Source organism: Stigmatopora argus, chromosome 17 (assembly GCF_051989625.1).
Source record: "Stigmatopora argus isolate UIUO_Sarg chromosome 17, RoL_Sarg_1.0, whole genome shotgun sequence".
NCBI classification, from domain to species: domain Eukaryota; kingdom Metazoa; phylum Chordata; class Actinopteri; order Syngnathiformes; family Syngnathidae; genus Stigmatopora; species Stigmatopora argus.
This window is the reverse complement of record NC_135403.1, coordinates 4,332,441-4,346,568: the sequence shown is the minus strand read 5'-3', so window position 1 is coordinate 4,346,568 and position 14,128 is coordinate 4,332,441. Positions and strand designations below refer to the sequence as shown.

At 37.5% G+C, this 14,128-nt stretch overlaps 1 protein-coding gene across 2 annotated transcripts in view; it reads left to right on the top strand.

Annotated features, from left to right (window-relative positions):
* cntnap2a (contactin associated protein 2a) overlaps positions 1-14,128 on the top strand; it is a 306,440-nt gene that overhangs the window by 162,880 nt on the left and 129,432 nt on the right. For both annotated transcript variants that reach the window (XM_077624212.1, XM_077624211.1), the window contains exons 11-14: positions 6,279-6,441; positions 8,163-8,269; positions 10,417-10,536; positions 12,592-12,707. In XM_077624212.1, coding sequence (XP_077480338.1) covers positions 6,279-6,441; positions 8,163-8,269; positions 10,417-10,536; positions 12,592-12,707 — 506 coding nt within the window. The remainder of the gene's footprint in view (positions 1-6,278; positions 6,442-8,162; positions 8,270-10,416; positions 10,537-12,591; positions 12,708-14,128) is intronic.

The window sequence follows — 14,128 nt, the reverse complement described above, 5'->3', positions numbered from 1 at the left end:
CTAACAGACAATTTGGAATTATTTAATAGGTATTGATGGACAAAATATAATATATGATTCAGATATTTCTTAGGCCAGCAGAGAAGGCCTTGAAGGCCCTGACGGCGCGCCACTGGTGAAAATACATCTTGATGATCCTCCACACTTGTGGAAGAACATTCCGTGGACTGATGAGTTAAAAGTTGAACTTATTGGAAGGTGTGCGGCTCGTTACACCTTGCGAAAAAAATGGCACAGCATTTCATCAAAAGAACAGTACACCAACAGTGAAGCAGTGGGGTGGCAGTGTGATGGTCTGGGTTTGCTTTTCTACATCAGGACCAGGACGACTTGCTGTAATTGATGAAAGAATCAACTCTGCTGTCAACCAGTAAATTTTGAAGGAGAATGTCCGGCCCCCAGTCCGTGGGCTCAAACTCCAGCGCTCTTGGAGCATGCAGCATGACGACCAAAGCACACCAGCCGAGCCACCTCTGAAAGGCTAAAAATAAAAATTAAAAAAGTTTCACCCAGCACACATATCGCGGATGCGAAACCTTAACGACCTTTGAAAAATGAGGTGGACCCAAAAAAAATTGTGTCATTTTTTATAGGCCAGAGCAAAACTTAGATGAGCTCTGTAGTGTAAAGCAAACCTTGAAATATTTCAAGTCAGCTATTTGAAAACTTGCGCTGCTGTACGACAATTTTTATTTGTAGAAAGCCTTGACAGAACATGAAAAACGTGTTTAGAACTTGATCCTAATGTAACAAATGTGAGGGACTCCGTCATAACGTGACAGGCTGAGAACGAACATGCTGTCATCTCAATAATAGTACAACTTTTAGCTCAGCAATAGCAATAACTTACACATTTTGTGACCCCAAGGTAAAGTGCGTCTTAGTTCTGCATCAGGACAATTTTAAAAAAATCAGAAAAATATACTTTGTATTAAAAGCTTTAATCAACAACAAGAAACTAAACCTTTGTTTAACAGTGGCCAAGTCAAAGACATGGCCTTGAATTCAATTCTGTGGCAGAATACCTTTCAATGGCCACTCAGCAAGAAAACCTGCCACTATTGGCCCAGAATGTGTCCACAGATATATGAAAAATTTAATATATAATATTTCAGTCATTCATTCAGAAAAAAACTCTTCCTCTATCTGAGAGCCATTACTGAAACACACACAGGGATGATGTAGTGTGATATTGCATATTTTACATTTGATCCGATCATTCATTCATTCATCATCATACCGCACATCCTCATTAGGGTTGCAAGGTTTTCTGGAGCCTATCCCAGCGGACTTCATGTAAAATGCTTACTACACTCTAGACTGGTCGCCAGTCAGCCGTAGGACACACAGAGAGACATACAACCATTTGCACGGCCAATGATACATAATAGTATGGAATATGTTAAAAAAAAATAAAAAGCTGTTGGCACGCAGCAGTGCAAATTTAAGGAGGCAGTTACTATTCCACACAGGGGTGGGTAGTTTTAAATAGTTTTTTTTCCCCATAAATAAATAAAAACAAAATACCATTGTTTGATTATCTTGAAGATTTAAGAGACGAATGAAAAAAAAACTAAAAATTTTACATTGGACCCAATACTTTTTTACCCAACCTATTTTCAATGTTGTATAAAACCACAGTAGAAATATAGTATAAACTTGTAATTGCCCTTAAAAACAGCTGATGGTCTTATACAATACGTGCTTGCCATTCTTAATATTTCATATCACTTTTTCTAACTGATCTGTATACTGATGTAAAACATCTCCAGTAGGTAGAATCACTACTTTTACAAGCCTACATTTACAATTCCTTTCCTTGCTTGAATATTTTGGCTTATCCTCTTTATGACTTCTATAAATGTGCTAGCGGGTGATAACAAATGTTATACAGCCTGGAAGGTGGTGCTTCTGCTGAAGCAGATCTTCCGTTGTGTGCTGCGATGTTAAGAGCTCCACCATATGGTACCACATGCAGCTTCTGATAGAAGGGCAGCAGGCTTGCAGCGGGTAATGCTGCTGCACCACACTTATTAGGCCTTAAAAATTCTTGCTTTTTTCAGTAATTCAATGGGGTTGATCATTGGGCGCGTGAGTACAGACACTACAAGCATTTCTTCATATGACATTCATCCTGGTATCTCCACAACTAACACACACACTGGAAGACATCGGTAATAATGCATTTGTTTGTGTTGCTTTTGGAACAGAAAACAACTATCTTTGTGAAGGCTCAAGCATGGCTGGTTTTGTAAAAATAACCTCCAATATAGCAACATATTTTAACTAGAAATGGTCACTCATGCTTTTATTGCGTGTGTGGTCGATTGGTCGCCGGTCTTTCGGTCGCCGTCTTTTGGTCGCCGGTCTTTTGGTTGCCCCGACCGCGACAACGGGCAACCAAAAGACCGGTGACAAAACAAGGTAAAACAACATGGTCTACGCAAAAATAAAAGCCAACAATGGCCATGAGCAGTTTCACTGAGCCGACGTGTGAGTGTATAAAAGTTTGTATGTACAGACGCTCCCCTACTTACAAACGAGTTAGGTTCCGAGCAATTGTTCATAAGTTGAATTTGTTCGTAAGTTGCTCAGTGCTATATTTTGTATTATAATTTATGTTTAAGGCCTATATAAGTATATTGAAGGTTTATATAAGTGCATTTGTAAGTTTAAGGCTTGTATAAGTAACACGCATTGGTTTGTACTGAAAAAAAACATTTAATAACATGGAGAGAATACATACAGTACTGTACACATACATTAGAGAGAGAGAGAGAGATTTACGAGAAACTGGCCGAAAGAAGCTATCTAATGACGATTGCAGTTTTCTTTTTTTCATCATAAATGATGCGGTAGCACTGTATGGCATCATTCAATTGATTTGCGAACTTTGTGCAACGTTCAATATTTGGGTCCTGCAAACACGTACAGTGAACGATTGAAACAGTTTTAGGTGTATTTACCTCAAAAACACCAAAATCACTATCATTTTTTTGAGGGTTCATTTAAAAAAAATTCTACATGAGCAAAATTAGTATCACATTTTAGGCATAAGTTTTGAGCCTCTGGTATTGAAAGAACAAACCTTACCATCTTTCTTTTTTTATCATCCACTTTCATAATCTTGCAGAGAATCACCCTTCCATTTATTAACACATCATTTCCCACATATACATCCTTTCATTCTGCCAAACGCTAAGCAAAGCAGCATTTTCTTTTTGCATTGCAATGCTACCCATAGGACACAATGTGCTGCCAGACAGCTGTAGTAGCATTTGTGTGTTCTGTTTTCAAACCTATCTCATCCTTTCAATATCTGCCACTATCCCTTTTTCCCACCATCTGTCTATGACCTGGGCGATGCACTAGACAGCTGTGCAAGGAAGCAGTTGACACAAGTGTCAAGCCAGGGGTTTTATAGAAAAAATGGTAATCAAGATGAGTTGGATAAATGAGAGAGCGAGAAAGAGAGAGAGAGAATGAGAGATAAAAAGCCTTGACCTTTTATGCATGAAACTGTGACAAATATTGGAAAATGCACCCTTTTAGTGAGAAATGTTCATAGAGACACTTCACAGTAGGGTGCATTCCAATTCTGCGTTGTAGTCGTAATTATTTAACATTGGCTACTGACTCTCACTCTTTTATGTTTGTAAAGACTGATTTTTCATGCTTATTAGGATTACATTGTATACTTGAATGAATGTAATTATTTTTTTCTATTAAAATGGTCAACACCATTTAATATCTCAGAATTTTCTTGGAAACATTCTATTCTTCCCTGCTTAAATTCCTGGTGTTTGACAGCTACATCATCAGGTATTCTGCAGTGTATATTCACACACACATACACACCCAAACAATGCACGGAACCCTGATGATAAGCCATTTTGCTGTTTTAGCCTTGACAATGATTGGTGCGTGACAGCTAATAACATTAGGATGATGGAGGGGTCATTGAGCATGGGTTATTTAGGGTTCACCTTGCAGTGATTGAAAAGCATGCTTTGACCCTCTATTTCCAACATACCATAATGACACAATTATTCTAAGGAGTACATGTTAAGCCTTATATACTTTAAATACTAGACAGTAATATTAGAAGAAGAAAAAAAAAACATTCCAGAGACCACACAGGCACCTGGCCTTTTACTTATTTCTGTCAGGGTCCATTGGTGGGGCAAGATTCTCTATCGACTCTTGTATGAAGTAAAAGGTGCCCTTTGTGCTAAACCCAATTTGGCATTTAGAATAAGTTAGGCTGAGGAGCACAACGGGATCCCAACGCAGACATTTACATAATTGGTGTGGAGAAAATGTAAAAGGTTTATTTATGTCCTTTTATTTATGTCCTTTTATTTATGTCTGGGAAGGGGTCACGTAGAGGTCATAGAGAGGTTTGCGTGGTGCCGTTGAGTCACGTAGAAGTATAGGCTGACGAATCCATAGGGGCACGCAGAGACAAAACATAGAAGTAAGAGCAAAGGTCAGGAGTCAGACTTCAGTGTTACGATACGCGAGAGCGAGATTCAACGAACGGAGAAACTAGACAAGTTGATCGGCGACGAGGTGGAGCGTCCACTGGCTATTTAAAGGTGACTGATGTTGATTGCCTACAGCTGTGGCCGCTCACCCCGTCTGCCTCCAACCTGTAATCAAACAAACTCATCCTTCACCTGCCCACAGTAGGTCAGACCTCAGGAGGGAGGGGCAGAGGTGATTACAGAATCTTGTGACCTTTAGGCCAAACATTGTGCCTAACCAACCCTGGAAAATAAAAGGAGAGAGTAAAGGTCCTTGCTTGCAAATTCTTCAAACCAGGAGAAACCTTAGTCTTTTGGTCTTCTGTTAAGAATAATATGGAGTTGGTTCACCTCGTTCATTATGTACTAAGTGTAAGAAATAATCACGATTCATCCATTGTCTTTTACTTTATTGGATTTATCATAATCTTTTCTTATGCAACTTTATGAATAACATTGTTTGCAGCATTTCATTTGTAGCAAATTAGATTAGATTAGATTACATTTTATTTATCCCGTACTCAGGAAATTCACGTTGTTGCAGTAGCATGAAGGTGAAAATACAGACAAAGGAAAATACATTGCTGATCTAATGGAATAGATAATAAATAAATAAGTAAATAAATAAATCAGCTGCAAACCATGAGCGGAGATGAGTGAGTCGGGTATAAATTCCTTCACCCAGGTCTCCGTGAACCACATAATAAAAAACTCCAGACACTCCCGTTGAAGACTGGTCAGCGCCGTTAGCTCTTCCATCTTATTGGGGAGAGATTTCATGTTCCCCATAATAATAGGTGGAATGGTTGGTCGGAAGAGTTGCTTCTTCTCCCGGCACTTTCGTCCAGCTCTGCACCCCCATCTCTTTCTCTTTAACTCCGTGGGGATTTCCAGCGGTATCGAGGTGTTGCATAGCGCTAACAGCTGATCCCGTGTGTAGGACAGCGGAGGCATGGCTGAATGGGTCCAAAAAACGTCCAGAACTAGCAGAAAGAAATTAAAATAATAGAACAAAGAATGCCTCTCACACACGACGGGTGGAGTCGAGTCGTAAAATAAATAAAGTATAAAGTACAAAGTTAAGTGTAAAGTAAAGTATTAAGAAATATTAAAATGTAATAAAAAAAAGATAGTAAAACTGTAACAACACAGAATACGAGTCAGAACGGACAGAGCTACTGCCACCAGCTGCCGCTTGGGCGGCGCCATCTTGAAACTATTTGCTCCCGAGTACAAATAGGCACAATGCTAAAAACAATTTACACTTCCAGAAATTTTTATAGACTGTTAAAGGAAGGGCGGCCAGTTGGTGCGAGTGGTTAGCGCGACGGCCTCACAGCTCTGGGGTTCTACGTTCAAATCCAGGTCATGTCCATCTGTGTGGAGTTTGCATGTTCTCCCCGGGCCTGCGTGGGTTTCCTCCGGGTACTCCGGTTTCCTCCCAAATTCCAAAAACATGCATCATAGGCTGATTGGACACTCTAAATCGCCACTAGGCATGGGTGTGAGAGTGCATGGTTGTCTGTCTCCTTGTGCCCTGCGATCGGCTGGCCACCGATTCAGGGTGTCCCCTGCCTTCTGATGGTTGACTTACCGTTCAGATGTTGTACGCTTTTATGCGTTGCCTCAGCTATTTCAAAACATTTGTGATTTAGTAAGTGCAAAATCTTACTACCAAGCAGCGGAGTGTTTTAGTCAGGAGTGTGAAATTATTTCAGGTGTTTTAATGTATTCAATTTGCTATGCTTTCAGGGTATTTTCTTCAGACGTTGTTTCCACCTTCTCAGCGCTTCTTCCAGGGTTGCATGCAAGCAATTGTGGTGGATGACCAAACAGCTGATTTACGTGCAGTCGAAAAAGGCACAGTTGGAGCATTTGAGAATGTCAGCCTGGACATGTGTGCCATTATGGATAGGTAAGCCCTCTTATGCAACTTTTTATATGGTGTTTAATATTGAATTGGAATTCAGATTTTATGTAATAGTACCAATTTTGTAAATCTATTGTCAACAAAAATGTCCCAAAAATAGAATCATTCCTTTTTTTGTAATTTTGATGATATTCTTGTATTGATTAGAAAAAAATCCAAGACATTTTTTAATTTGAGTTGACATTACAAAAAGCTGTATTTTGATTTCTCTTTCTCTACGTTTGGGTCTCCATTCCCTCATAATGGAGTGTCTGCCTTTGTCCATGCTATCCTGGCCTTCTGGCTTTTCCCCTACTATGGTAAACATGTTGCACATGCTTTTGCGGATTGTAAACCCCCACCCTTTTTGTGCATTGGAATCCACTGGACAAATGGAGAGTGGGGGAGCATTAGATACACAGGTTAGCACAGGGGTTGGCAAAACGGTCTTCGAGGGCTGCTGTGGCTGCAGGATTTTATTCCAACCCGTCCAGCACTACTAGTTTAACCAATGAGCTTTCCGCGAAAACAAGAATCACCTGACTGCAATCCACTGATTGCACTTATAGTACGACCCCAAATGAGTGAAAAGGGTTCCTCTTGATGAGATGGAACCAAAACCCCCAACCATTGCATCCCTTTGTGGAATAGGTTGCCCAACCATGTTTGCTAAAAGGCATACTATTCTTCAGCCAACATTTTGCTGAGTCGTTTCGCAAAACAAACTGAAGTTAAAATTTAGATGGTCTTGCGATTGAAGCCACTAAAATTCAGAAGGTAATTTGTGGGTCCATAAACAATAGACCAATTTCGTTATACGCAGCTTTGTATAATGACAATAAAGGCTTTTGATTTGATTTGATAGACGGGACAAATAAACTCACACATTGTAGATGGTATAACAAAACATCAAATAGCCACGGAGACAGGAAAATGTACAAAGGTAGGACTTGAGGTCGTGGATAGAAGATTAGGGGATCTCCAGTAAAAAAAGATGTGGCAGGAATGTAAGGAGTAGACAGAATCAAGCAGCAAAAGATCAGATCAGATTCTATGGAGGATGAGTGCTGGAGTGTATTTCATGGGCACAGACTGTAGTGACCAATATATTAGTTTTAACTGATTAGCTAATATCTTCAGCACAGTATTCCATATTCGACAATGAGCCATTCAGAACCATTGACCTTTTGCAGGGGTTATGGAAATTTACACTTGACTGTCAACTGTTTTTTTTCCATTCCACAGGACCTTCCTTATTCTTTTCTTTCTTATACAGTCATGTAATCAAAACATAGCCTCCTTCAAACTAAGAGGTCCGCATACCTTTATATAAGTTTGAACTTGTGTTTCTAAAGAGCATTTTATAGGTTAAGAAGTTGAAAGTATTTGTTATTATTGAAAACAGCGTTCCAGTATGATGTTGCATGGACATGGGGGCACTTTTTAGTTAAATATATTATTATTTATTTCCTGGTGTTCAAAATGATAGTGATCATTTTAGAGATAAACATGGATTTAACAAGATTATTAATTTAAATGTTACTGTAGTAAAAGACCCCATGCTAAAAAAAAATGTAGAAATGACCCCTCTCACATCTACAGCATGTTGTATAACAACGATCCTGTTAATTTGAAGATCATTTGGATTTGGATTACTTTGTTCACTTTATTAAATTTATGACACAATGCATGTTAAAAATCTATCACTATCCTTACCTCTGCTGTAGATGTATGCCTAATCATTGCGAACATGGTGGTCGGTGTAAGCAGACATGGGACAGTTTCAGCTGTACTTGCGATGGAACAGGATACACTGGCGCTACCTGTCACACCTGTAAGTATAGTTATGGTTTTGTATGTTCATGTGGGCAAAGGAAATGTGCATTCTTATTTGTTTTTTTGTTTAGTTTGGCCTTAAATTTTATTGTGTCAAGTTTTACATACTAATTTAATCATACAAACTTGTGAGCGTATTTAAAAATATGTTATCAAGGTGCACACCGATCCCCTTCATTCATCCATTCATTTATTTGTTCATCTTCGGAACCGCTTATCCTCGCAAGGGTTGTTGGGCTGCAGTAGACTATCCATAAGTTTTAACATGCAATTATGATATATTATAGGCAATACAGCTTGCGAGACTCATGCTAGCCAGTCAGTCCAGCCTCTGTCACTGCCTCAGGGATTCATTATCCATTTTGCATATTGAGCATAATATGTCTAAATATCTTTTAAATGACTTTCCCCAGATCCACAGCTGCCATAACCCCTACCTATAAAGATGTTGATATCCCAGGGTGGTGATGTGGTTTTGATAGGAATGTTGTGGGAGAGTTTATAAAACAAGAAGGATGCTAATTCAAAAATGGAACTGAGATTTTTAAAATCATTGTTCTTCGTCTGAATTATTAATTACAAATTTAGTTACATGACCATATGTTAATTCATATACCATGAATATATCAGTAAAGTGTATCCTTCTTTCATTTAAAAAAATACTACAGCTAGAAATACTAAGTCATTCAAAGATTGTTATGGATACCATGGATACGCTCAAAAACAAATCTACATTCATGTGGAAATATGTATGGGAATAGTTATTAGAATGAAATAAAAATTTGATTAGATTCAAACGATGCACAAGGAAGCCCACAAAAGGTTTTCTGAAGACAAGTAGACCAAGGATATAGATTACCAAGATAAACCTATTTCGTTCAAGTGGTGTGAAACATGAGTCGCGGTAACCAAGTGAAGGCTACAAAGACAAGTGCGTCTTGCCTACCTACAGTCAAGGATGGTGGTGTGAGCGTCATGGTCTGGGGCTGTGAGTGTAGCTGGCACTGGGGAGCTACAGTTCATTGAGGGAACAGTGAATACCAACTTGTACTTTGGCATATTGAAGCAGAGCACTATCCTAAACTGGGTCGTAAAGCAAAATACAAACATGATAACGACCCCAAATACACCTCCAAAATGACCACTGCCGAGGATGAAGGTGATGAACTGGCCAAGCATGTCCACTAACTAAACTCGATTGAGCTTCTGTGGAGAATCCTCAAATGGAAAATGTGGGAGCGCAAGGTCTCCAACATCCAAGAGCTGAGAGATGCCATGCTGGAAGAGTGAAGCCCTGGTGAAATACATGCCTAGGAGTGTTAAGGTGGTGCAGGAAAATAAAGGTGGCCACATAAAATATTTACATTTTGGGCCCTACTTTGAGATTTTCACCTGGGATGTACTCACTTTGGTGAGATATTGTGTGTGTGAGTATGTGTGTATATATATATATATATATATATATATATATATATATATATATATATATATATATATATATATATATATATATATATATATATATATATACACACATACTCACACACACATATATATATATATTTGTTTTAATTCACCTATTGACCTGGGAATCCTTAAAATTCCATGGACGCATCAGTAATTTGGCCAAGGTGTTTCCCTGCTTGACAAAACAGACTCAGCACTTTAGGTAGTTAATAACTTCCATGTTTGTTATTTGACTATTTCTCCTACATATTAAATGTTACTTTCCTTCAATATATATATAAATATATTTATATAAATTTAAAGAAATACATTGCCTCCATCATGAAGGTTTCACTCCAAGAAACACACCCACATCTCTGGTAATAACTCTTCCACTCATCCGTATCCTCAATCCATGTCCCTGTCTCATCACAACATACCATCACTGTGTTTCATAAAGAATTCTAGAATGAGTGGTGCAAAACCAACACTCGAGAGTCCCTGCAGAGTACACATTCAGAATCATCCTAATGCTGAATTGGGATATTTCCTGAAACGTGATACATTTTAAAATCTTAATATACACAATAAGATTTATGACATTACATAGTCCACCATTGGAGTTGTTGTTAGTGTCATAAGGACACTTTGAATTTTCGTACATAAAAGTAATGTTAACCTTATTTCTGCTTGCCCTAGCTATCTATGAGCCATCATGTGAGGCATATAAGCATTTGGGCCGGTCCACTGACACTTACTGGATAGACCCTGATGGCAGTGGACCTCTGGGACCTTTCAAAGTAAACTGCAACATGACAGGTTTGTACATACTAAACTGGTCCTTTTGGTGCCTCATAAGATGTGTACATTTTTATGAAAGTGGTTATTATTATCATTATAATTATTATTATTATTATCATTCTTATTATTATCATTATTATTATCATTATCATTATTATTATCATTATTATTATTATTATTATTATTATTATTATTATTATCATTATCATCATCATTATTATTATTATCATTATTATTATTACCATTATTATTATTATTATTATTATTATTATCATTATTATTATTATTATTATTATTATCATTATTATTATTATCACTATTATTATTGTCATTATTCTTATTATCGTTATTATTATTATCATTTTTATTGTTATTATTATTGTTGTTGTTGTTGTTGTTGTTATCATCATCATTATCAATGTCATTATTATTATTATTGGATTTCATGTTTAACAATGAGATTAATCACCATTAATCAGACACATCTCAGGATCTTAACTGTGATTAAAAATCCCAGCAAAGAACTACAATTGTGTAACTAGACGCTTCATATCATGATCTGAACATGAGAACACGATTTTTATAATCCCTAGGTAACAGTAAAGACATGTACCATATTAAAGATTTTCTTAGTTTCGTTGTTTTTCACCCAAAATTGCATAATATCGCTTGAGAAATCACAGTACGAGAGTGATGATGGCTTATGTCCCATATTTGGATAGTCAAACATGTTTAATGTGATATACGTTAAGATTTAGATCATACACAGTACTCCACAAGGCAGAATAAGGAATGTCTAGCACGCTTACAAATATGAGTGATACTTTTATCAAAATGTTCACTCGGCTGCCCTCAAGCATGAATGCACACGTACACAAAGTAGAATTATTAGATAGCCTGGCACAGCTCAGCACACAAGAGGAGGAGGAAAGGGGACACTCTGTGTAAAATGCCGCTGCACTCTGTTGGTTAACCCCATAGTCACACAGAATTGCATTGACATACATACAACCATTCTGTTAAATTTAACTTTATCCTTTCATGAACACACACCTTTAAGTGCCGTATCCTATACCTACCTTGACTGGCAGTATAAGTAGGAATGTGTCTTGAGTGACGGGCTCATGCTACCCAGGAACTGAAGTGTCTATTAAACCCTGTGCTCTCTGAACCTTAACTTCCATAAGTCGGAAAGAAAATAATTCTTGTGACAGCTAAGCTGTCATTCACTGTCTGCACACTATCCAATGTATACCAAGTCAAGATGCCTTCCTTCTCCTTGATTAAGGAGGACTGGCTATATTTGCTGTATATGTACATTACATACAAGGCATCCCTTGAAATATTTTAAATGTTCTCAGTCTTATACATCTAAGAGTGAGAGTTTTCAAATTACATTTCAGTCTTTTGAGGAACATATTGGTGTTTCTCAATTTAATCAGATTAATTAAGATAAAGACTTGTTCATGTTGTCAATATATACTTTATAAGATGTAATAAGTACAGTAAACCTACAAAAAATACAAACTAAGATGTAAAGCTTAAAAATGTAATTTCCAAATCAAAGCCTTAAACTCCCATTGCACATAAAGTGGTACCTCTACGCACGAAAATAATTAGTTCCAGAAATGGTTTCTTAACCTGAATTTTTCGTAAGTAGAACCACAATTTAAATGTAAATTCTGTAATTTGTTCCATGTGCCTCAATATAGTACCAAAAACATTTAAAAATCATCAAGTCAATCAATTAAGTGTATCAATTTTGTATGAAAGTTGTGAGAAACCGAAAAAAATGGTATTTATTAATCTATTAAAATGAATTAAAAAAAACACATGCAATACATTTTCTGTTATTGTTGAAGCCCAGGTTAGAGGGGAAGTAAATTTTTGACAACTGACAAAACATATATGTATTTACAGTTCGGCGAGTTTTTGATTTATTTCTTTTTCGATTTTAGACCAAAATTAGCCCATTGAAACCTTTCTTAACCTGAATATTTTGTAAGTAGAGACATTCATAAGTAGAGGGAGCTCTTTAATAACATTTTGTACAATTGTGTTACTCTTTTTTAGAAGACAAAGTGTGGACAGTAGTCATTAGTAGCCTTCCACCAAAAACTACAGTGACTGGATCCAGTAGAGAGAGACGCACCATCCTCCAAGTCAACTACAGTGCCTCTCTTGACCAGGTAAAATAACAACACATACCCAACAGGGCCAATGGGGTGTCAGATCGTGTTTGCATCTGAATTTCATTCATTAATTTTCCATTCCGCTTATCCTCACAAGGGTTGCTTTGTGCTCTCATAGTAGCGTCGTAGTCCACCTAGCTCTTTTCACGCTAACTTGAACACAGACGAGGTTATTCATTGGCTAACATAGAGGAAGATGTCAGGGGACATCATTATTTATTTCATATTGCACAGCATCTTTTTTTTCAAGGCAAATTTAGAAAAATAAAGATTCCTGTCAAAATTTCTGCAGGTTTTATTTTTCCATTTCCTCTCATAGAGGCACTCGATGGTGCGGTGGTTCTTTCACTTGACTTTGTTGCGGGCACCTTGGGTTGGATTCCCATTTGATGGCAGTGTGATTGAATGGCTGTCTGTCTCTATCTGTGCCTTACGACTCGCTGGTCTTTATTTTCAGGTGTAGTCAGCCTTTTGACCAAAAACAGTTGGGATAGGCTTCAGCACCCTGACAAAGAAGCACGGTTGAAAATTAATACATACATTTCAGTGTATTTGGAGGGAGTTGTCTTCTATTTTTGTTGTATGACAGAACAAAAACACTATCAAATCGTATATGCATATTATTTTTTACGTATATATATATATATATACAGCTCTTTTGTACAGCTTAATGTACTAAATCGTAATACTATATCGTAATATAGCAAGATGTAGACAATATGTGAATCGCGTAACTATGGTAACAGCAGTGCTGATAACCTGTCATTATAAAGCCCCTTAAACCTTTGTTCAAATCGCTCTTCAATGATGGCTTTTAAGCATCCAAGCTTAGGTTTGGCTGAAAGCAAGGGAGCACTTGGGAACTGACATCGCATGCAAATATCAGATTTAAAACTAGCCACAAAGGAAGTAGCGGCTGATCATTCTCCTGATAATTAATCAAACATTAATTTGGCGTGGGGGCTGGGTTTCAGTGCATCAATTGTGAGTTGATGAATTTGACATTAGGCTTTTTTTATAATTTGGTGAAGCTTTTTTTATTACACTTAATTTCACCTTTCACCAATAAAAAGCCACTGGGTGGTGGAGTTAATCGTTTGGTAACTTCAAAATTCTTTGATCTGTTTATTTTTTTTTTTTAAAGGTTTTGTTTATTTGATAATACCAGCATCATTTGTGTGAGCTTACAATTATGTTTGTTTCACATTTGAGTCTAGCCACCTGATGGTGTAGTGTTTCACTCACCTGACTTTCGTGTAGGCAACCATAGGGATTTATTCCCTCTCGGCAGCGGTATGATTGTGACTGCGAATGGTTGTCTGTCATTGTGTGACGTACAGGTGAATGGCGACCGGTCGAGAATATAGTATGCCTTTTGCCTGAATTCAGCTGGAATAGGCTCCAGCAACCCTTACAAG